The sequence below is a fragment of the Candoia aspera genome, chromosome 3 (assembly GCF_035149785.1).
Source record: "Candoia aspera isolate rCanAsp1 chromosome 3, rCanAsp1.hap2, whole genome shotgun sequence".
Lineage (NCBI taxonomy): Eukaryota > Metazoa > Chordata > Lepidosauria > Squamata > Boidae > Candoia > Candoia aspera.
Window position 1 is genome coordinate 124,916,263 of NC_086155.1, and position 25,217 is coordinate 124,941,479.

The following is a 25,217-nucleotide window of genomic DNA, read 5'->3' on the forward strand; positions in this document are numbered from 1 at the left end:
CTGTTCAATATATTATTCTAAAGATGCAATGATAAAACAAGTTCCATTAGTTTTGGGATATAAAACAAGTCATCCAAATACAGTACCTGCCTAGAATGTTTAAATAAAATTAGTTGCAATGGACAAAATATCCATAAAAAGTAGGAATGTATAGAGAAATACAATGGGAGTTGTTTATCATTTGTTCTTCCTTTGATTTCCTCTCTCTTCTTCCCTTAACTCTCACTACTAGGCCTTGCTATCTCTTTAAATCTTTTCCTGGATTCTCTGCTTTTTTTTTTCATGAAGATTCACTAGACAAAGCAAGTAGTGTATAGGAAAAAGAGGATCTCATCGTTAGTGTAACAGCAAATAATTCCCTGTATTTGACATGATTAAACAGATAATAAAACCATTTGGTCGCTTGACAACTTGATACAGCTGATTTGTACAAAAATACGTAAACTGTGGCAGGGCTTGGTCTATTGTCTGCTGGTGTCATAGCCTAAACGCTCTACTTCCATTTTTCTTTGGGCATGAAGAAGTAGGCATACATTAAACACAAAACTATCTTAAAATTATTACTCCCGCAAAGGAAATCAGTATCACAAATAGGAGGAACTCTTTCACCACAACAGTACTAACAGAGATAAATAAATCATCATTGATAAACTCCTTGTTCCTTCACTGACCTTTTGGTTATGCTTAAAAGAGCACATGTGCTAAATGGCAATGCTTTTAACTTGAATCACAGAGAATTCATCTCTAAAGTCACATATTTATTAATCATTTTATTTTTAGCTCTAATACAAACTTGGTTTAAATCACTTCCTTTCATGCTGTTTTGACCTCATTTCAGCTTGTATTTACCCAAACCAGCTGACAGTCTGCAATCTGTGGGAGGCAAATGCATTCAGAGCCAATTCTTAACACCATAATTTGAATGCCCTTGTCTTTAACTACATCACATATGTACTTATGTGGTTTTAAGTTCTTTTCCCCAAATTTTCTGTATAAGTGCAACTATCCCAGGAAAGAACAACCTCTACAGTGCTTTTCAGACATGCCGTCTTTGATAAAGCAAGCCACGTATCCACCATACCGCTGGCACATCTAATTTCAGAACCAGGCTTTTGAAAGCCAAAAAATTACAGTCTTTGTCTTATGGTGTAGACAACTTTCTTTGCTTGAGATGGAGCGTCTCAAATAACAGTCTTACCAGTTTATATTTTCAAGCATAGAAATTAACAGAATATGTCCAAATCTAACATCCAAATGCCGTCTACAGAAATCTAACCACCAAATAACAAGAACAGCACGGATCTAGTCTAGAAATACCCGAAATGTTCCATAGGCATAATTATTTAAGATTCAAATTAAGTCTTCACCTTTCATCACTAAAATGATATAAATAGACCTGGAGGAATCTTAAAAATTGCAGAAGTTCAAAAGGGTTAGGAAAAAAACGTGACTATGGAGGGAGAAATGGGAAAATGAGGGGGGGGGAGAAGAAAACAGGGACAAAATGGAGTATCTTGGAAGAGGACATGCCTAACCAACCAACTACTCTATATGAATGTTATTGTTTATTCATTCAGTCAGTCACTTCTGACTCTTCGTGACTTCATGGACCAGCCCACGCCAGAGCTTCCTGTCGGTTGTCACCACCCCCAGCTCCCCCAGGGACGAGTCCGTCACCTCTAGAATATCATCTATACATCTTGCCCTTGGTCGGACGAACTCCCGACCCGACACCACCCCAAAGGGGTTTTTTCCGGTGCTTTGGTGTATCGCATTGTTGTACGCAACCTCTGCAAACGGGAGGAGGTCTACCCAGTCGTCTTGGTGATAGTTTATGTAGGAGCGGAGGAATTGCTCCAGTGTGGCATTAAGGATCTCTGTGGATCCGTCCGTCTGGGGATGCCAGGAGGTTGACAGGGCTTGCTGGGTACCTATCAGTTTCAAAAAAGCCCGCCAAAACCTCGAGGTAAATTGTGTGCCCCTATCGGTCACCAAGCGGGAGGGGCATCCGTGTAGGCGGTACATGTGGACTAGGAACAGTTTCGCCAGCTGTTGGGCTGACGGGATCGAGGCGCAGGGGATGAAATGCACTTGTTTTGAAAGTAGTCTTTTACCACCCAAATGACCGTTTTCTTTTGGCTTGGTGGTAAGTCGACTATGAAGTCCATTGAGATTTCATCCTAAGGGCGGGAGGGTTCAGCTACGGGTTGCAGCAGCCCCTGGGGTTTGCCAGCCGGCCGCTTGGCCATAGCGCACACTGGGCAGGACGCCACATACGTCTTGACGTCCTTCCTCAGCGAGGGCCACCAAAACTGTCTCCGAGTCAGGTGTAGGGTTTTCAGGAACCTGAAGTGACCAGCCAGTTTGCTGTCATGTGATCTGTTGAGGATCGCCTGCCGTTGTGAGTCGGGTACATATAGCCTTCCCTCCGCCCATGCGAGGTCCTGGTCCATGGTGACCTTGTTGGGGTTGGCGAAGAGCCAGGGGTCAGATTTCAATGCCGTTATGAAATCTGCCCGTAGCCCCCCTGGTATTAGAGGTTGCCTGCGTCTAGGGGTGGGTTGCATCGTAGTTGTTTGTGGGGGGGGCAGGCTGTCCCCGAGCGCGACCCCGGGTGACCGCTGCCATACCCAGCTGGGAATCGGAAAGCACCGTCCCTACAATGTCGGAGATAGGCTCCGCATCCTGGGGCAGTCGGGAGAGTGCGTCTGCCAGGAAGTTCTTTTTGCCTGGTATGAACTTCAGCTGGAAGTTGAACCGGCTGAAGAACTGAGCCCATGGTATTTGCTTGGGACTGAGGTACCGGGGCGTACGGAGCGCCTCGAGGTTGCAGTGGTCTGTCCAGACCTAAAATGGGCAAGTCGTCCCTTCCAAAAGGTGATGCCAAGCCTCCAACGCTGCTTTAACCGCAAACACTTCCTTTTCCCATACGTGCCAGCGCCTCTCTGTCTCCGAGAATTTCCTTGAGAGGTAGGCGCATGGCTTCAGGATTCCCGCGGAATCCTTTTGCAGCAGGATGGCGCCTATTGAGAAGTCAGAGGCGTCCACCTGCACCACAAAAGGTCGTTCGGGGCATTCTATACTCAAATAAAACCAGAACCTAAGCCTACACTAGCATCTGTGTTTTTACTGGGTAGCAGGCAGAGCCTGACAGCATCTTCTCCAGGGTGTCCTGTCTTCTCATTATGTGGCCAAAGTATTTCAGTTTTGCCTTTAATATCATTCCCTCAAGTGAGCAGTCTGGCTTTATTTCCTGGAGGATGGACTGGTTTGATCTTCTGGCAGTCCAAGGCACTCTCAGAATTTTCCTCCAACACCACAGTTCCAAAGCATCCATTTTCTTTCTCTCAGCCTTCCTTATGGTCCAGCTCTTGCAGCCATATGTTACTACTGGGAATACCATTGCTTTAAGTATGCGGTTAAAGCAATGGTATTTGCTTTAATTCTATATGAATAGGCAGCCCATATATAGCTTGGGCGCAAGCTATATAATGGTTTAAACACCAATACGGGCATCCTGAATTTGACCTGAAGACAAGCATGTAATAGGGGTTGTTGGGGTCTAAATGTAACCTCTTATAGTTAACTAACTGGTTAATTTGTCTGTTCTAATGAACCAGGGCACTTGCGAATGTTTTCTTTGCTTAGTTTTAGTTACGCAATGTAGGGTTGGTTAGCATAAGGGGGAGGGAGAAAAAGAGATATCCTTCTCTCCCTATGCGTTTCCATTCAACTACTTTAAATTTCTACATTCCTCCACACCTCAGGTCATCTCTCTTCTCCACCCCTCCACCCCCCAATTTTGGGAGCAATAGAGGCAAGTAGAAAGAATTAAAAGTTCATATTTTGGGCTGTGTGAGTATTATGTCCAGTGTCATACTTTTTTCAGGAAGGTAACATTAGGAAAGTACAAAACTGGGTATTATGTGCATTTTACACTTGTATACAAAAAGCCTTCATTAAGTATTAGTAACAGTTTGGTATAAAAGCAAAGGTGCTGAGTTAGATACTAGGATACGGTGAGTTCTAGTCCTCCCTTAGACATGGAAACCATCTGGGTGACTTTGGGCCTGCCTGTCCTAACAGCCAGGGACCACGCTGAGACAAGGAATAGGTCTCTAGTGTTTTATTACTGCTACATAACAGAAAATCCTAACAAACTGAAGAAGCGAGGGAAAAACCCAGACATATAAACCCCAAAGGCTAAGGCGGGCCCAATCTGTGTCTCTTTGAATGGCTACCTAATTCTTCAGTACTACGCATGCGCTTTACAGCCTGGATGGGAGCCCCCTGCTCGCCATCCTTACTCATGACACTGCCACTCTGTCTCAGCCCAACCCCCTTCACAGGGCTGCAGTTTGGGGCAAACAGGAGGCAAGAGCATTAGATAAGTGTACCGCCTTGAGCTGACCAAAAATAAAGGCAGGAAAATATCTAATAAATAAAAACATAGTATCTAGAAAAGTGTATTTGTATGTATACACAAACACATGCAACATACATATATTTTTCTATTTCTAGCTTTATTGTTGTTGGTTTTATGCTGTTTTACGCTGTTCTATTGGTTGTAAGCTGCCCAGAATTGTTTTTAAGATGGGTGGCTATATAAATGAATGAATGAATGAATGAATGAATGAATGAATGAATGAATGAATAAAAGAAAGAAAGAAAGAAAGAAAGAAAGAAAGAAAGAAAGAAAGAAAGAAAGAAAGAAAGGGTATATTATGATATTCCTTATAAGTTAAAATTGAAGTTTTGTTGGAACTCAGATAATTTCAGTAAATCTGCTTGGAACAAAATCCATTTTTCTTGCTTTGTGCATACCACTATTATACTGGATAAACAAGATATAAAAGTATGCCCTCTGAATTTTTACTATGAAGTAAATATCTAAAAAGTTTTTTATAATAACCAGAAAATAGATGAAAGAGGTACATAATAAATTACATTCACATTTAAAGTTTGTTTTTACTGGAGTTCATAACTGATTATGAAAAATATATACTAAGTGCTGCTAGCATTACATTTTTACATGCCTGATTAATGATGAGTAAGGAGCAAATAAGTTTGATTTTTTAAATCATATGTTCATATCCTACAGACATTTATTTTGGATTTGGTGAGTGCCGCATCAGTTTCAGTTGACTGATTTGACTTCTATGCTATTCATTTATTATGCTATTGACTGATTTTATGAAGTAATGTATTTTAATAGTTGGGTATTTTTTCAAGGAAAGGCAGAGCAATGGAATGTTTTCACAGAAAATTCTATTCTATACCAGTGGGGAGACTTTTGATTGTATTACATGAAAAATGAAACACTAATATAACACAAGGAGCACCAGTAAGCTTAATCAATTTTGATTTAGAAAATGTAAAGGAACATTGTAGTGAATCTAGGAGCATGCAGATTCACTGGTGACTCTCAAGAGAGTAGCCAGCTAGCTAGCTGATGACCCTTAAGAATTTTATAACTAAAGTCACTGTCCTCTTCCAACAAAAGAGGGGTAAGTGGGATGCATGAAGTCAGTGAGAAGTTTCTTTGTCCCCAGGCAGTCTTAGCTGGAGGTCCTCAGAGAAAAAAGAGGTTGTTGTCTGACTGGATCTAGACTCAGGCCCTCTGCCCAAAGCCCTCACAGTATTGGATCTAGTAAGGCAGGGATGTTCAAACAATGAGTTACGGCCTGGAGGCCATGAGCAAATTGTGTCTGTGTGTACGTATGAGCACACGCGTGTGTGTGTATTCTTCTGACCTGCTGAATCACTGAAAGGCAGGAGATCAGTTTGTATAGTGTTTGCAGTACTCTAACTTGAGAAGGCAGGAGGGAAGGAGCCCATACCACACTTGGCACATGTCCAATAGGGAAAAGGCACAACACCTCTGAGCTAAGAGAGGCACCACAAGCTCACCATTTTAGTAACTGTTGATAGAAATGGCATGCTCTCTCAGCCACTTCGGCCAACTTTGATGAGCAGCTGCAGTTCCCATCCGAAACAGCACAGAAGGGCAAGAGCAGCAGACAAACCCTGCTTTGGAACCACCACATATTCAGTTTCCACATCATTGGAGATCAGATGCCTGGCATGACCAGAAAAACTCAATTTTCCCCTGCTGCCTTGGCATTTCAGCTTTCTTCTCCTCCCTTCTGATAGGCACTCTTCTCCCAGTCCCAGCCAAATAAGTCACAGGACCTTTCAAGCACCTTTCTTCCAGAAGCAACACAGCTACCTTTCTCTTACCACAAAGGACATTCAATCCTTCCCTGAGGAAGTCCCTTTACTTCTCCCATTAGCAGATCTGGATTAGAAGGCTGTCCTAAGATCCATTCCATTTCAAGAGATTTGCTGCAGTCTTCAGGCCACCGTGGCTTAAAACTACTAGAATTACTGAAGGAGCAGCACAATGCCCCAGAAAAAAGCAAGGGGCAAGTTCCCAGCTTCCAGAGTTGTCTCATCTCCCCTGGGCTACTTCCCTCTTCTTTCAAATTCTTCCTTTCTCTTTTTCCTTCCTCTTTACCTCCAAGATGTTTTACCTTCCCCCTTCAGCCTTCCTTTCCCTTTCAAATGCTCTCATTTAGGAGAACCATGACAGCTAGTTCTCACAAGATCAGAAGTAAACAGCTTGAAACCAGATTAGTCTGTTATCAAAAATGGGGTAGGTAGAAACCACCTCTCCCTCCTACCAAAAGAGAATGGCTTCAAGACTGTTATACCATGCAAGCAGAAGAAAAAGGCATAAGAATTTAAAGCTTGAATTGACTGTAAATTTAATACACAGCAGTCATTGGAATTCTTCCATAACGGCTTCATTAGATTTTCTATAATAAACCTACTGCAATGCCTGCTACACCTGCAGCAAGTCTAATTTTGTCAGAAGCTTGTCAGCCGCCAAAATTTTCTGAGCAAGGCTTGGCATGACAGAAATGCATCGAGGAGGACAATAAAGCCAGCTGTTCACCTCAACTTGGGGGTCACCTTGCCAGATGCCATGCCGTCAGAGACCAGTTGGCTTCCCCAGGAATGAGGGCTTCAGCAGCAGCTTTTCCCCCAGTTAGCTTGCCTCCAAGTGTGCGGAAGAGTTCAGTTCCCAATACTCCAGCCAGCTGACTGGGATGATGGGAGTTGGCATCTGATTTTGACTTGAATTATCTGAGAATTATAGTCATATCTTTGAACAAAGAATTATCCTCCACGGCCTTTTTTTCTTCCAAAAATTATTGTACTGTCTCCATAACATATTAACATAGAGCTAAACTTGAAGTGGAGATGCCAGGATAGAGGCCAACCAAAAAAAGGGTAAATTATTTTGCTTCTCAGTGAATGATATACCACCACTGTAAAGCACAGTGCTAATTTCTTATATATGGTACCTGTATAAGGTAACTTGCCAAATGTTTACTTCTGGAGGAGTAGTAACTTAGTAAAAATCAATTTATATTGATTTAGATGTACTGTACCAACTGTGCTAGCTTTTAGGATTAATATGGACTGATTTTTAAACATAGCAAATTAAATTGTTATTAAGAGGAAGCAGGACTTCACTATTCTAGACTGAGAAGTAGACTAGACAAAATGTCTCTATCTGAATACCCTTCTCACTTGATCTAAAAATGGCTGTTCATCTATTGGGGTCAGCAACAGTACCAAGGAATCATTTCCATCAAAGTGCCATACACCTCACACCATATTTACATTTTAGCATCCTGTAAGGGAAATTTTCTTAATGCTAGATAACTTGATCATTCACACAAAATATTCATGTCTTGTTCTGCCGCTCTCCACACTTACATAAATTTTGTCTTGCTGATATCGCTGGAATAAATTGTGCATGATAGCACCCTCATGGAGATCTATCAGTGCTGCCATATCCTCCAGACCATCCATGCTTGTCAGCTGCATAGGTGTAACTTTTTGGTGTGTAAGTGATCTCTGTTTGTAAGTATATACCTGAAAATATAAAAATAACAACAGGTCATTAAAAATGGGCAGTTTTGAAAGTATGAATGCTTTTTTTACTCTTGAAAAAAAAACATCCAAAGTATCTCCTAGATAATAGCTCATTAAAATATAAACTACGTCAATTGCCAGCTTCTTAATTTTATAGGAATAGTAACAGATTAGCGAAAACTAAATTCACCCTATATATAACACAATTCTGTATCTACTATGAAATACCAAAATAAATTTGAAAATATAAAAATAATTCCATCAACGAGCCCATAGTTGTGACTTTAATTTAACTTTACTTTTCCCAGTTCAGCATGAAATAAATTGATTAAAAAAACACTTGTACTCAGAAATGTTCTGTATACTGTACTAGAAAAAAGGAAAGAAACATTCAGCCAGTGTTTTATCCTGAGAATTCTCAGATTGAGACATTCTTTTATCCTCCCTTCTATGATTTCACTCACTATATAGAATTCTAGTGACAACATCTAAAACAGGATTTTTCAAATTTTTAAACCATGAAACCTGTTAGTTTTAAAAAAACAACCTAGAAACCCTGATCAAGAAGCAAAGCTCTAGTGATAAAAAAATTGGTTACATTTGATTTTTTTTCCTCCTTAGTCTCCTGTGGAACCCCATCAACTTTGCACCGAACCCTAGAGTTCCATGGACCCCAGTTTGAAAAATCCATTAATAAAGCTCCTTTACATGTTTCTTTATGAGACAGGCAAGATCAACTCATTTAAAATGTTTCTTTGGGTTTTCTGACCCTCTGTCCCTGATTAGCTGTCCTTTTTTATTGCCTATGTAAGTTCATTCCATAGTATCAGTTGATTACTATACTTGCAGGAAAGCCAGCTGAAAAAAATTGCATGATCTGGTAGTCCAAATCATACTTCTACCTAAGAGTTGCTGAAAGAGATATTTTTCCCTTCCTGCTTAAAGAGATTTTTTTTCTTTTTAGATTTTGCTTTACCTCACATTTTTTCTCCATTCCATCAGCTACAGACCTGAAGTGTCTTTTTCTAGATTTGGAAGAAACGGAATGGTAACTTGAGTGTGGCTGAGAAAGCATTTCCATTCCTTCAGGGGGATGATTTGGTTACAGAATAATCAGTTAGGTCTATGTGAATTAACGCATATTTGTAATATGTATAGAAATTAAAATTTGCCTCAATTAAGTAATGTGGGTGGTCTCAAATCACTTTGGGCTACTGCTGAAGGAAAATGCTCCCATCAGCCTTCTCTCCCAGCATTGACCAAAGTGCTTCCAAGCTGTGCAGCTTTGGAGCCACCTATGGTATTTGCTGGAGCCACCTGGACTGGGAGCCCTCAGCACATTTTCTGGAGAGTTTCTGGCTAGTTGCCTCCTATTCGTTTCATGGGATTCCTGCAGCCTGTGCTGGAATCATCTAGTTCAGTGTTGAAAGCACTGTAGAATGGTCCTCTCAGCTTTCTCTCACAGCGATATTTGAAGAAGGCACTGATCTCTAGAAAATTTTACTCTATAGATTCCCAATCAGGAAAGAATTCTGGGGGCTGAAGTCCACATATCTAGAGAGCACCAAGACTGGGATAGGCTGCTATAGGATAAGATTCTATGAGCGTGCTTTTTATGGTGAAAAAAGGGTACACTTGGAGTTTGGAGAAAATCTATTTTCACACTGAAGTGTTCCTTGTCTGTCAAAAGGTAGTTCAAGCAACAGAAACTGAAACTGTGTTAGATGGTTAGGAATTCAACCTGTGCTAGACCGCCTCCATACCTGTACTCCAAATCCTTTTGCACTGCCTGGAGCTCAGATCTAGCCACTGAGAAATGAAGGCAAGGCTTTGAATTACAAATTTATCAAGTCTGATCATATGTCTTAATGGAACTGATGTTCTAGCCTTCTCAGTCAGCAGAACTACCAGAAATTACAGGTGGAGAAGGAGAGCAGGTCTATTTGTGAAGCTTTCAAAAGTATATTGTGGCACACATCTCAGTTATACCCCACCTGAATTAAAACATTTCTCCATCTATGCTGGTCCAGAATGTTGCATCCACAGTACTACATAGGTTATTTGAAACATGACACACATGACAAAATGCTAAAAAGCAGCTACACTCTATACTACCTCAATTCCAAGGAGAAGCATCATCCAGAAAATATGAGAATCTTACAACCTTGCTCAATACTTCACATACATATGAACATTATTTATTTATTCAGGTTTGAGGTTGCCTAACTCCTCAATGACTCTGGGTGGCTTACAATTAAAAAAGAAAATGAAAAAATATTAAAAACACAATTGACCAGAAGGCTAACTCAATATCAAAAAGCAGCAATAAGAACAACAACAATAAACTACAGAGCTCCACAACCATCCTATGCTAAGGTCTGGGAGAACCACCAGGTTTTTACTAATTTTCAGAAAGTTATTAAGGGAGGGAGTAATACAGATTTCTGTGGGGATGCCATTCTAGTGAGCACATGCTGCCACCAAGAAAGCATGTTTCTGGTTGAGAAATCCTGTTCTAATGATACACAGGAACTTCCTAATTAAATAAATAAATAAAATTTAAAATCCTGTGCATGTAAAGGTGACAGCTAGGGGCTTCTTAAACGGAAATAAATTAACATTTGCATTAATCAAAGATGAACCTCAACCTCATGTGAGTCTGCAGCACTCATATTGCAACCTTCTTAACTACACTGTTCAAGGCTGCAGATTTCTAGTACATATTTGCCAAATGGCATATCATCTCAATGTGGTTCTCCCTTTATTTTCTTCCCAAACGCTTCTTTGGCTCCTACTTCCAGTTCTTACATTAATGCCTGTTCTTCCCCTTTTAATATTTTCTCAGCTTTTTCTAATTAGACAAGCAGTGGGTGGCAGGAATGAGGGCACAACGAACAGGAACAGCTGGACATCACATTTGACTCAAGAATTTTGGACTGACTAAGGAACTGAACTCTTTCTCTGAAACAAGGAGGTGGAGGAGGAGGAGGAGGAAGAGAGGCAGCCAGACTACTCATAAATTAAACTCACCATTTAACAGACTTTGGTTTAGTAGACTTCAGATGCAATGGACAAAATCTGTCCATACGTTATTTGCTTCTGGGCATGTGTAAAATCTCATCCACCATTTTATACGTGCATGAAATCCTATTCCTGTATTACTCATGGTAAAATGTGTAAAATCCCATTCAAATTTAACAGACATTCTTTTTTAATAGGTACCCATTCCCCCATTAGTCCATTAAAACAAGGGTTTACTTGGGTACTAATTCTCAAGGATCCTTAAAGCTTCTTCCCCTCCCTCCTTTGTCCCACTTTTCACAGAAATCTGGCTGTTATGCATGAGTAGTAAAAATCTTAAATCCTCAGGTCCTCAGTGCAAATTAAGATCTTACAGGTATTCTTACTGAACAGGAAAACTATATACATATATACAAATTAATTTTGTCCATTGTTTTTCAAATGTAAATCTTTCTTAATCTCATTATTTGAGTTTTCCTTTGATTAATGCAACATCAGGTATTCTGTTGCAAGAAGTTTTTTCAGACTCACAAACCATTTGGAAACACATACAGTATCTTTATGTGCACAGATGTCATTTTTACACCTTGCTTAATTTTTTTATAGCCTCTTTGGGAAAGAAGGGCCATTTACCTCTCTAGTAATTTTCTGTTTTACTTTCTCACCTTATAAACTGCAATTTGCTTGTGGCTTTCTAAAAAGAGCAAGAGAAAAATGTCAGGCAGTCATAGGTACTGCCAGAGACAACAGTTTCTCTGTACTGAAAAAGTGTGATTAAGCAATTAAATTATACTGCCATGATTTAATGATGGTAATGTCAGCCTTGGCCAAGAAGGGATTTTACAACTGGTAATGCAAGCCAGGGACTAAACCTGTAAAATTCCAACAAAACACAAGATCCCTTGTTAGAAATTTATACAAATTAAGGTCTAATTTTCACTCTAATGGTAAACCTGCATACGAGCTATTTCGCTTTTATTTGCAAACAGGGACCCAATCAAGTGAATGTTCCACCATATAAAAATAAAAATAAAATATCTGGATTGAGAGAGCTGACACATCAAGAACATGAGACTCAGACCAACCTTTTTCTTCAGATGTTAGTATCTTCTATAGAGGACAATACTCACTTGTTTGAGTCCTCAACCTTCAGGCTAAAGGAGTAATACTCAGGCATCAGTTTACTAACTACTTTCCTGCCTTTAAAATCAAAATATAAGTATTTTTGCCCTGCAAAAACAGATTGGGAAAGTAATTAACTATTCCTCCAGAGTGATAAATGTACTTTATTCCATACCAAAATGGGAGATGAAGATGTTTTTGAGAAAATGAATTTGAGTTGTGCTAATCACACTTAATAGTTGATTTTATATATTAATGAACCTGATTATGTACCATCAAGTCGGTGTTGACTCTCAGCAACCACATAGATTTTCTCCATAATTTTATATTGTCATGTTCACTGTTTCAATGTGCACTGTACATCGTAACATTTCACATGCCATGGTGCTGACGCACGTTTCTGTTTGGGAGGGAGCTGCTGGGAAACCTTGTGCCAAGCTCTGTATCTATGTTCATTTCAATGGAATGTGTTTGGGTTATGTGCTCTGCTCAAGGACTTTTCCCGCGGACCATCAGAAGCCGTTAGGAGCACCTGGGATTGTGAACCTGGGAAGATTCTATGGGGGGAGGGATCTCGTTTGTACCAAGGGGTTTTTAGTTTGCATTTGGCGCGCTTTTCCCATTCTCAGCTTTCTTTGTGATCCTGCATACTATTTTTTAATAAATCAGATACCTTTATGAACCTGTTCATGAGTCTGATGGTGTTTTAGGATAGGCAATCATTACATATATATACTCTATTTTAATTATGTTCCACATCAGTCCGTATTACTACCAATGTACATTTGAAAGAGACCATTCAGAGATTTCTTTGCTGGCATAGTAGCTGAAGCACCAAGTCTACCTGTACTGCACGACAAAAATAATGGAAGCTTTTCCCCTTGAGGACTGATAGAATTGTTTGCCTCTACTAGTTCAGATATTGATTGTCCAGTTTCTCCTATTCTTCTATCATATCTTGTGCTGCATGATAGCATAGAGAAGGAAATGTGTGAGCTAGGGCAAACTAAATCCCACACTAAATCATTTCTCAGAAATAATTGTGGCTGGGAGGTAGAGTGGGAGATCAGGAAAATAACAAATGAGCACCTCCTGTGGCATGTATTAGCAGGTGTGGTCATGAATACATATCATTTTCCTTCTGTACACAGACAAAACAGACACTCTGATATCTTAGTTACAAGATCCCAAAAATGAAGGACATTTGAAAGATGTTCCATTGAAAAAACAAATACTTCAAACATATGCATTATTTACTTTTGGACACAAATGTATTGCTTCGTATATAATACAAGGAAAGTTTTCAAAAAACTTTTTATAAAAGCATGAAAAAACATCATAGCATTGTTTCCATGTAAGTTTGTTTCACCTTTGTCCTTAAAGCAACCTATAAAACAGAGAAATTCCTAAGTCAAACTTGTTTGTGCTGTATCCCAAGGTCAGAGCAACTCTGCTTTTTCAGTGAAAAGCAGCAACCAAGAACATCATACTGATTGAGAATGCCATCACACAAACAGAGGGCCAAATTAGAATTTTCCAAAGTGTTGACAGTTGACATGTCCTATTCATGCAAAAAGGATTATTTTTACAGACAGCAAACAAAGAAATTAGCTGCCCTTCTCCAAGGAGATGACCCCTGGTATTTCTGCACAAGTTGCGTAAGAGAACGCGGCCAGCCCAGAACAGTACCTTGTGTAGAAATGCAACTACAATTTTCACATCATAGAACAGGAATCATCATCAGACTCACATGGAGAAATGTCTTTAATCTATTTTTTCATGGAAATAGAAGAAAGCATGCAACATACCAAAGAGTTCCTTGACTTTCCCCCCTTCTCAACACCTCTCAATAAATGCTAGTGCCTGAACTGTGCTGGCAGACAAAAGTTAACACCACCAATTATTTAAGGTGTTTAAAACAAGGAAAAAAATGAAAGGTCCAAAAACAACACTCAAAACTACGAACATATGTGGGAATATGTATTAAAATGAGAAATATGACTGAATGTAATCAAATGTAAAGTGACAAAGTTGAAGGCCAAACAATAACAAAAAATTGCAATTGCATTGCACCTGACAGTAATCAATTGGAAATAGATTGTGTGGTAGTAGTGGATACTTCAATGCCACACTGAAAAAGGAACACTCTAAGGATCTTATGAAACATAAGATCAATGCAATATCAAAATGTCTTTTTAGAAACTTCTGATGCAATCGTACTTGGAATACAGTGTATAGTTCTGGTCACTGCAGCTCAAAAAAATTGCAGAAAAGATTACTCCTGGAGAAACTCTTCTGAAAAATTTAAAGTAAAAAAGACTTGTGATATTAAAAATGATGAAGGGTGTTGAAAAGTGGAGAGGAAAAACTCCTCCCCTCCCCAATAATAAAACCCAGGGTCATCCAGTGGAGCTGCATAGTCAATGATTCAAGGAATCTAAAAGTAAATGTTTCTGTGCAAGGTGCACAGTTCTCCTACAAACTTCACTATATTGGAGCAGTCCTTAGGGCTATAAGGGAAGCAAGAAAGACACTTGGTGGAGAAGCAAGTGTACAGCAAGCTGTGAAAAAACAATGAAGTGTAAGTTGCTGCATCACTGCTAGATGATTTTGAAGGTGGGAGGTATGACAGATGGAGAGAAATTAATAAGGAACTTCCAGGTGAGGAACATGAATAAACATAATATGTGGTCTAATGATCCAAGAGAACTTGGATCTTCATTTGAGGCACTGAAAGAGGCAAAACTAGAGAAGAAGGGCTATGTTGATACGTAATCATGAGATTCAATATTGATTTGATTACATCTTTAATTCAGTTCAAAAATGTGAACCCAATCAACTTGCTACAGTGTACTCAATTGCAGACGGGTTGCTCTACCCTATTTTCTGCCCTCTCCTCTTTCTCCTATCCATGAATTTGGAGAGGCAAGTTGCATCCCATTCAATCTCCTATCAGGGGTACATATACCATTCTCAGTTGAAAAATACTAGCTGATATCCATGCATATGATCAGAGAAGATCATATAAGAAAATAATGTAGCTATTTTCTATCAAAGCAGCTTTTGGCAGTTTTTCAATACAACAAAACTAGCAGTATGTCATTGGGCATATTTGCATTTACTGTTCAAGTTGCTTCTGTTCTGTGCTGGAGCTGACTTGATTCTAAGCCAGCTAAGAAAATCCTGTTTGGATTGAGGCACTTTGGCAAGAGCATACAAAGTATTCAGTCCAGAGAACAGGCTATCATGTCTTCCCACTGGATAATTCCCCTGTTGCTGTGTTCTCCCCCTCTTCAGTTCTAGGAAAGCAGTTGTCAATTGCTTTCTTTTACTGTGGGTTGATCTTCCTGGACAAATTCTGTATGTGTGTTCACAGCTCCAGCTGCTTTTGTCAAAATAACAAATGCTGTATTGTGTCATCACACTGCAAGCTCCAGCCCTTTTGGATCTTTATGTGATGTCACAGTACATGTGCAAATGGGGTTCAGCTTGAGTTACAACATCACAATACTGCTTTTGTCAGACTAACAAGCTTTAGCCCAATCTGGCAGATGTCACATATATTTATTTTATTTATTTTTATTTATTACTCAAATTTAGCCACCACCCATCTCCCCCAGAAGAGGGACTCTGGGCGGTTTACAATAAAATCCCACACCAAACATAAACATTAAAATCACATAAAACAATTATGATAAAACACAATAAATAAATAAAATCCAAGAGAGATGTAAAATCCAGGCTGGTGGGAGGGACTCTAGGGTGCAAGCCATCCCCAAGAATGGTTATTCACTTTCCCGCCCCAGGCGAGACGGCAGAACCAGGTCTTCAGGGCCTTCCGAAAGGTCAGGAGTGAAGGGGCCTCCCTCACCTCTGGGGGCAAGATATTCCAGAGAGCGCGGGCCATCACAGAGAAGGCCCGCTTCCTGTACCCCGCCAGATGAAATTCTCTTATGGATGGGGTCCGTAACATGCCCTCTCTGGATGATCGGGTGGGGCGGGCCGATGTAATGGGGATGAGACGGTCCCTCAGGTAACCTGGCCCCATGCCATGTAGGGCTTTAAAGGTAATAACCAACACCTTGAATTGGACCCGGAAGCAAACTGGCACCCAGTGCAGCAACGGTATTATATGTGCCCACCTAGGGGCACCAAAAATAGCCCGTGTGGCTGCATTTTGGACCAGCTGAAGCTTCCGGATACTCTTCAGGGGTAGCCCCATGTAGAGTGCATTGCAGTAGTCTATATGGGAGATAACCAGGGCATGAGTGACTGTTCAGAGGGCTTCACAATCCAGGAACGGGCGTAACTGGCGCACAACCCGAAGTTGCGCAAAGGCCCTCCTGACCACGACTGCCACCTGCTCTTCAAGCAGGAGTCATGAGTCCAGGAGAACCCCCAGATTATGCACTGAGTCTGTCTGGGGCAGTGCCACCCCATCCAGAACTAAAGATGACAGTTTCCCGGAAGATGAAGCTCCATCAATCCACAGCCACTCCGTCTTACCAGGGCTCAGTTGAAGCCTGTTGTTCCTCATCCAGACCCCCACAGCCCCCAGGCACCGAGAAAGGGCAGTCACTGCATCATTTACCTCACCCAGGACAGAGATGTATAATTGGGTATCATCAGCATACTGATGATACCTCAACTCGTGGTGACAGATGATCTCACCCAGTGGTTTCATGTAGATGTTAAACAAGAGAGGAGAGAGAAGCGAACCCTGCAGCACCCCACAATGGAGGGGTTGAGGGTCGGATCTCTCTTCTCCTATCACCACCGACTGTGACCGGCCCTGAAGGAAGGAGGTGAACCAGCGCAGAACTACGCCACCCACCCCCAACTCCCTGAGCCGTCCCAAAAGGATACCATGGTCGATGGTATCAAAAGCCGTTGAGAGGTCAAGGAGAGCAAGGATGGATGCACTGCCTCCATCCCGCTCCCGCCAGAGATCATCCGTAAGTGCGACCAGTACAGTTTCTGTCCCATATCCTGGCCTGAAACCTGACTGAAAGGGGTCCAGATAATCTGTTTCCTCCAGGACCCTCTGAAGTTGTAACGCCACCACCTTCTCAACCACCTTCCCTAAAAAGGGGAGGTGGGAGACTGGACGAAAATTGTCCAGCACAGTTGGGTCCAGCGATGGCTTCTTGAGGAGGGGGCGCACCAGTGCCTCCTTAAAGGCGACCGGGAACACCCCCTCACTCAAGGATGTATTTACCATTGCTTGGACCCAACCACACGTCACCTCCCGAGCTGCCTTCACTAGCCAAGAAGGGTATGGATCTAAATGACAGGTGGTGGCATTCACAATCCGGAGGATCCTGTCCACTTACTCAGGTCCAACTGGATCAAACTGCTCCCAGATAACAAGGCTAAAATGTTCCCTCGGTATCTCCACAGACCCTGCTTCACACATGGAGTCCAACGTAGACTGGATCCGAGTGATTTTATCCTACAGTTGCTCAGAAAACTTTTCTGCATGGCCCTGTAGGTGAGTCACTGGGCCCACCTTCCCCAAAAGGGTACGTGTGATCTTAAACAGGGCAGTTGGACGGCAATCTGCGGATGCAATAAGAGCGGAGGAATACTGCCATTTCGCCGCTCTTACCGCCACAAGGTAGGCCTTAATAGCAGTCCTAGCTTGTGTTCGGTCAGATTCGGTCTTTGTCTTCCTCCAGCGGTGCTCTAGGCGTCTCTTAAACCTCTTCAAAACTCTCAGCTCCTCCGTGAACCGCGGGGAGTGTCGGGTTGGATGAGGCAAGAGAGGCCGCACAGGCACGATCCTGTGCAAGGCCCTGGCCACTTCCCTGTTCCAGGCAGCAGCCAGGGCCTCCGCTGGACCGTGCAGCAGATCCCTGGGCACCTCCCCCAGCTCCCTCTGAAACCTCACTGGGTCCATCAGTCACCGGGGGCGGACCAATCGAATGGGTCCTGCCTCCCTGCGGAGGGGAGCGGCATAGGAGAATCTCAGGGCCACCAGAGTGTGATCTGACCATGACAATGGGGTAGATGCAGCTCTCCCCTCAGAACACGCTGCCACTGCTCCGACAAGAAGACCAAGTCCAGAGTGAGACCACTGTCTTGAGTCGGGTCCCCAAAGATATATATATATATATATATATATATTTCCTATATATTTACATAGAGACACACACGACACACACACAAAGCTGTATTGAATTTACATACACAAAGTTAAAGCATCAAAATGCACATTCATACAGCCACAATAAGCAGCTTTCTGAAAAAATCAAATGATCTGTCCCTGTGCCATGCAGGTCTTTAAAGCTGACGACCAGCAACTTGAATTGCACCTGGAAACCTACTGGGAATCAGTGCAGCTCACATAGTGCTATTATGTAAGTGTACAACAAGTACCCAAAATTGCATGAGCCGCTGCTTTCCAGACCAGTTGCAGCTTCTGAATGCTTTTCAAAGACAGTCCCATATAAGTAGCCCAACTGAGAAGTAACTAAGACATAAATGACTATGAGCAAGGGCTCCAATTCAGGAATGGGCACAACTGGCATACAAATGAATTTATACAAAGGCCCTCTTGGCCTTAGCTGCCACCTGCTTCTTAACATGAGCTGTGACTCAAGGAAAACCCCCAAACTGAACACCAATGGTGGAGGGGGGTACAACCTCATCCAGAGTTAATGATGGAAGACTTCTGGATCCCAGGGCCCTAAAACCCATAACCACTTGGTATTGAGTCAAAGCCTATTCCTCCGCATCTCAACCCTCACAGCCTCCAGGCACTGGGAAAGAACCTCATCAGCATCACTTAGATGGTCCAGTGCAAAAATGTATAACTTGAGTATCACCAGCTTATTGATAATACTTAACCCCATGCCAACAAATGATCTTGCCCAGTGGCTTCATATAGATGTTAAATGGGAGTGGGGCCTTAAGGTATCTTACAAAACAGTGTCTAATGCTGGGCCTAGGGCTGGACCTTCCCATCCCCCACCCCGCATCAACACCAACTGCAACCAGCCACCAACTGCAACCAGCCTTGGAGTTGGTGAACTACTATAAAATTACCATGCCCCCCGGTTCTGAGTCCCCCAAGTCAGTCCAGAATGATACCATGATTGATGATACAGTATCAAAAGTTGCTGAGAAATCAAGAAGGGCTAGAACAGACACACCTCATACCAAAGGCTGCCAGAACTCATTGATAATGCAAGGTGAAAGTTTTTATTTTTTTATTTATTATTCAAATGTTGTTACCGCTCATCTCCCCCAAAGAAAGTTAAAGTTAAAGAGGAGAGAGAATGGGGTTCTTAGCAACATCATTACATTTCCGCAAATATGCCAGGTGCCACCCAGAGGTGTCCACAGGAGGTCTGGCATGTATAGATGGCTCATGGAGGATCCTAGGTTTAACAGTCTTAACTCCATGAATTAATTTACTGACTCCATATAAAAACAGCTGGCAAAAGCACCATAGAAAAATTCCCGGGATTGCAAGGAATGCAGTGTAAATAAAAAGGGATGTTACCAAACCTGTTCTCCCCCCACCCCTGCCAAAATGAGGCATAAACAGCACCTTGGTGTTTGTTTTTATGCTTCTCTCTCCCTCTCTCAGAACCATTTGTGAGCTCTCTTTCTCCACAAATCTGTGGAATTTGAAACCCTTATAAGCTCCCTGTCTTCATTCCTTGAAGTAATAAGGGTTAAACACAAGTTCAACTGAAAATGCAGTGAAATTATCCAAGTATGGTACTGAAAATACTTTAAAGCTAAAATAAATGGATTAAAATCAAGACAACACTTCTGATTGGCTAAAAGAGCAAACGTGAAATACTGAGACACCCTTTAAAATAGTATCACTCAACATACACTCACATATTTCTTTTCAACGGCCCAAAAGCAAAGGTGGTTTTACCACACAAATAAGACAAAATACTTCTTTGAAGATTGTGCCAGGGTATTCCACATCATTTTTGACCAAGCATCTTTCCTTTAATGTTTATGGTTACACAGTTCTGCAGCCTAAACCCAAGGTTCAGCAAAAGAAATCTACTAGTGACTCATATTATCCATATGCTGTCCAAATCTCAATTTCCTACATATTCAGTACTGAAGGCCAATTGATGGAGCCGACTGATGGAGCTTTAATTTTATGGGAATTTTGATTGCTGATTTGACACTCTACAGAAAATAACCTGACCAACATAACTTTACTGCCATTACTATACAGTATAGTTCCCAAAATCTTACAAAACTTATTTTATTATTAGCCTATGTGGTGGCTGAAGATTTTCTCATCCCTTATCCTTCATGCCAGGGCAAGTTTTTTAAAATTTGCGTGTGTCAAGACATTATTAAAATACACAACAGGGCCAATAAAGTTGGAAAACTTACCTAGCAGTCATATTTCTTGTCAAACCTGCAGCACCACTTACAAGGCACATCTGATTTACCATTATTACAATATTAATTTATTCTGATTTCTCTATAAACAACTCCCATAATACCTTTATTAAAAGAGAATGCTATTAGTGAACGTGAAAGAGGAGACAATTCTTTAAAATTAAAATCAAGGGCTTGTTCAGATCCTTGATTTGGCATTTTACCAAGGGTGTGGATTTTTTTCTAGCCAAAAAGGTTACTTTTTAATCCTCTACCATTATTGAAGGCTACAGAGACAATGGAAGTGATGTGATGATGTCAGCAGAAAGAGCAAGCTAAGAATTTTCAGGTCATGTTTCTTGTTTTCAGAGGTTCTGATCTTTTTCTTTCATTGATAATTGGTGGGTTAAGCAAACTGGATGCTTACCACATCAATTTATTTTTCCCACTGTAAATTAGTTGGAATTGCATCACTGTTAATAGTTAGCTTTTCATCAAATATCCTGGTGCAATTATGAAGGTAGTGGGGGTTGCAAAAAAAACCCCTCAGATGCTGTATGTTACATGATCCTGGGTTATACTAATAAACCCTCAAGAGGCACAGACTTAAACACTGCTCCTTACTTCATTCACAAATACAATACTTGGTCTCTGATTTATGCAAAACAAAACCTGTGGTTCACACTTAACTGTAAGTCAGGATCAACTCCTTGTTTGTGCTCCTCATTTGTGGACAAATACAAATCATATGCCACTTGCTAGAAAAAACCAGCAAGTTGTGGCTAATAGCAAATGTAGACTGAAATGTGGATTCAGGAGGAAGTGCCATGTGAATCAAAGGCTTCCTGGGATTTAATAAAAAAAATTAGATAACAGTCTGAAGCTACATCAAAAAAGATCCCAAGAGAACATTACTGTATATTCTTTCTCACAGGTAATGCCAAACTTTACACATAAATGAAATCTTTCCCTTACTGTTATTCCTTAACTTCCCAGCAATTTAAGTTTTCTTTAAAGATTTAGTGTTGTGTGTATACACACATAAAGTCAGAGACACACATTATCTACAGCAGCCAACCAACCAAACGTTACTGCTAACAAAACCAGAGAAAAATATTGAGAGAGATTTTAACATATCAGACGTCCAAGGTTTATTTAACCTTGAGAAATCCTTTTAGTCCAGCTGTGATAACAGGTTCCAGTGAGAAGAAAAAAAAATTAAGACATTGTTTATTCATTTTAAGATTCTAGGTCAAAGTATATTTTACAAAATCAGAAAGATTAACCCTACGCTTCTAATCATAACAGCTCCTTTCTTTCAACCTTATTTTTCCCATTCTTTCTGTTTTAAACTAGGGGGGGGGGGCTGTCTTCAATTTCCTTATGCGTCACACATCTAAATCCAACTTCAGTTTCAGTAATACCTATCTTCCATTTTATGTTCCTCTATTCTGTCTAATAGAGACTCTTTACTTCAAACTAGTGTTATTGTCTGTATATAATACGTAGCTTTGGCAAGCCAAGAGCTCAGAATGAAATGTTTTAAGCAAATGGAAATTTATTCATCAGTAATAAACTTGGATAAAATAGCTCTTTTGCAGCTTACATATAAAGCTTAGTTCTTCATTTCAAATGATCAAATAACAACACATAAGCACATTTATTTATGTGTGATCCTTAAAAAACAGGAGCATTTTTAGTAGACTGCTGTTTGTTAAAGTTCCTGTCATTCTAATTATGGTATTTAGAGAGGTTTATCCATTTGCAACACATTTATGCTAACACAGGATGCCTATTTAAGCACAGACTGAAAGCAGGATTTATTTTTAACCGCACCACACATATGTGGGAATCAAAACAAGGGTGCCTTGCTGTCCAACCCATTTTTCTCCTACTGCCCCCTAATTTCTTAGCAGTAATAATCATGTAGAATATGGTATGTTAGGAAATATTTCAAGCTTCTGTTATATATTACATATGGCTGAATTCCATACTGATCTTAACTACCATAGAACAACCATAACATACATCAAGTTTTGCAGAACAAAAGCTGTCTTCAAACAAGATCAAATCTGAAATGAGGAGACAATTCCCAGTCCCTGTCTGCCCTTCTTTTTCATGTTGAGAAAAGTCTGAACAGTAGAGTACGCTACACCAGAGCACACTACACTAACCTCACTGTTGCACTATGTTTCAGATCTCTGAAAAGGGCTACAATGAGCTTGCATGCAATTTATCAATAAAAATAGTTCATATAATTTCTATTATAAGGCAGCACTGATGCCACAGCATTGTAGCTGTGACAGTTGAAGGACTGCCAAATGCCTCTGCCCCTGAACAGCCTTCTTCTTACCCTGCACTCAGAGCAAAAAGACCTGACATCAGCAGAATAGAAAAGGGAACAAATGGGCTGCAATGCTGTTTTGCTTCCTTTTTTAAAAATCTGCTTCTGACTGTTAAGGGCACTACAAATCTATAGGTATTCTCTACATTTGTTACCCTCCTGTTTGGGGGTATGCAAAAGACAGATCCCTGGGTGATTTAAAGGTGCTCATCAAGCACTGTTACATCCCCAAAGCTCCTAGCCTTTAATTATAAATGCATACACCAAACTTTGTTGATATTTATCAAGATTTTTGAAAAATAAACCTAACAAAATAGATTTTATATGTTTAACATCTACCCACCCTATGTTTTAGTGAATTGATTCAAACTACATAAAATGCATTAGGAAGTAGGAGCAAATGTGTAAACATATATTCAGTCTTTATTTAAGAACAAAATGCTTACTGTTCCAGCAGCTAAAGTTCAAGACCGGGGAAAGCTGGAGATGGCTGCAAATGGCTTTAATCTTAACCTGTTTCTCCTAAAGTGGTATCATTTTTATCCAACTGGCCTTGGAGGCATTTAAAATATTGAGATAACCAGACATGAAATAAACATCCTCTCTGTTTATCAAAGGTTGACTTTATTCTAGTGCTCAGTAAAGGAGAGAGAACACATTACCATATTAGTTCTTATAGTTACTGTAGTGGGTTAGATCCAGAGGGGATCATAAATGGATTCACTGAAATCTACAAGACCTACGTTAGTTGCACAAAATTAAATTCAATTATTATATGTACTAAGTTAAGCCAATAGAAGAGAACATACAGTATATATAGCTCAGGGTTGAATTGTGGAATCCTTATGCTTTCTGAGCTTGGTTGTTTTCAGGTATTTCATTACCCAACTAGGTAATGTCATCACCGCAAGTGAGTGTGGGGTTTGCTCCCTGTTTATATATAGTAGCTTGCCCTGCCAGTGTTTGTGGGGGTGTGGTTTCCTCCTTGGTGGTTCCTTGATTAGAGTATTACTGTATGCCTGTCTGTCTGGGCTGATCTCTGCTTATCTGAGTGTTGGCTGCTGGAGGCGATGTGTTCTAGTCTTGTTTTCTTCCTATAGGAAAGATATAGGTTTTTTATACTGTCTCTTTTGAATGGCATGTAAACGTGGTTTATCTCTATGTGTCTACTGACGGCTGATTTGTCTAAATGCCAAGCTTCCAGGAATTCCCTAGCATTTTTGGATTTGGCTTGATCTAAAATGCCAATAGTTTCTGATTGCTAGTTGGTGTTCATGGCTGCACTCTGCTAATCTTCTGGCTGGCTGTCTTACACAGTGACAGTAACAGTCCTTGCATTGTATGCTGTAGATGACTCCTGCCTTTTCTTCTTGGGCTACTGAGTTATTTGGTTTGCTTAAAATGTTTTGGAGGTCTTTAGTTTGTTTATGTACTACAGTGATGCTAAGTAGTAGTCGTAGTGGATCCAGTAGCCCAAGAAGAAAAAACAGGAATCATCTACAGTCAGAATACATGATGAAAACTTCTCAATCTCACAGCACATGGACAGTATGAGAAAACTATTATGACTCCAAAATTAAACCATTAAAATGCACACATATGCAGGTGTAACAAAATGCTTTGTTGTTTTTATTTATTCAATTTCTACAGCCGCCCATCTCAATAAGTGACTCTGGGCGGCTACAGAAATCGAACATATATATGTTCTCTGTTGTTGTTGCTGTTGAAATGTTCCTTATAACTGTATTTTTTTCCTAAGGGCTTTTGACCTACCTTTAACATGACTGCTGTAATATCACAATCATTATAATTCAAAGTCAAAGGCTGCTGCTTCAAATCCAGACCAAAACACTGAAAGCACATTTATTTATTATTTTTAAAAAGGACAGAGAGAAAAAAGCCCCAAAAGAAAAATAATCATAAAAAAAATCTGTGGGTTTCAAACCAATAACCTTGGACTTACAAGGCAAGAGTTATTATGGCTGTGCTATTGCAGCAATCACAGTAAAATGGAGATCTAAAAAGGTATTAGAGCTAATGGCAAGCACTAGCTCAGCTGAAGGAGGATTTCTGCTGCTGCAATGTAGCCAGTGAACTGGTCAGCCTGTATGGAGGTAAAGCACTTCAGCTGGAACAGACAAGAGTACCTGAAGCAGCATTAAAGAGAAAGGCTACAGGCAGTCCTCGTTCAGAAATCACTTGTAGTTGCAGCCATTGCAGCATCCCCGCAATCACGTGGTCGTGGTTTGGGTGCTTGGCAACTAGTTAACAATTATGAGAGCTTCAGCATCCCACAGTCACATGATTGCCATTTGCAACCTTCACTGCCGGCTTCTCACAAGCAAAGTCCATGGGGAAGCCAATAGGAGGTCGCAAACAGCGATCATGTGATCACAGGATGCCGCAATCACATGGGATTCAC

At 40.7% G+C, this 25,217-nt stretch overlaps 1 protein-coding gene across 1 annotated transcript in view; it reads right to left on the reverse strand.

Moving 5' to 3' along the window:
* MYO10 (myosin X) overlaps nt 1-25,217 on the reverse strand; it is a 164,557-nt gene that overhangs the window by 86,530 nt on the left and 52,810 nt on the right. The window contains exon 3 of the mRNA XM_063298762.1: nt 7,789-7,947. Coding sequence (XP_063154832.1) covers nt 7,789-7,947 — 159 coding nt within the window. The remainder of the gene's footprint in view (nt 1-7,788; nt 7,948-25,217) is intronic.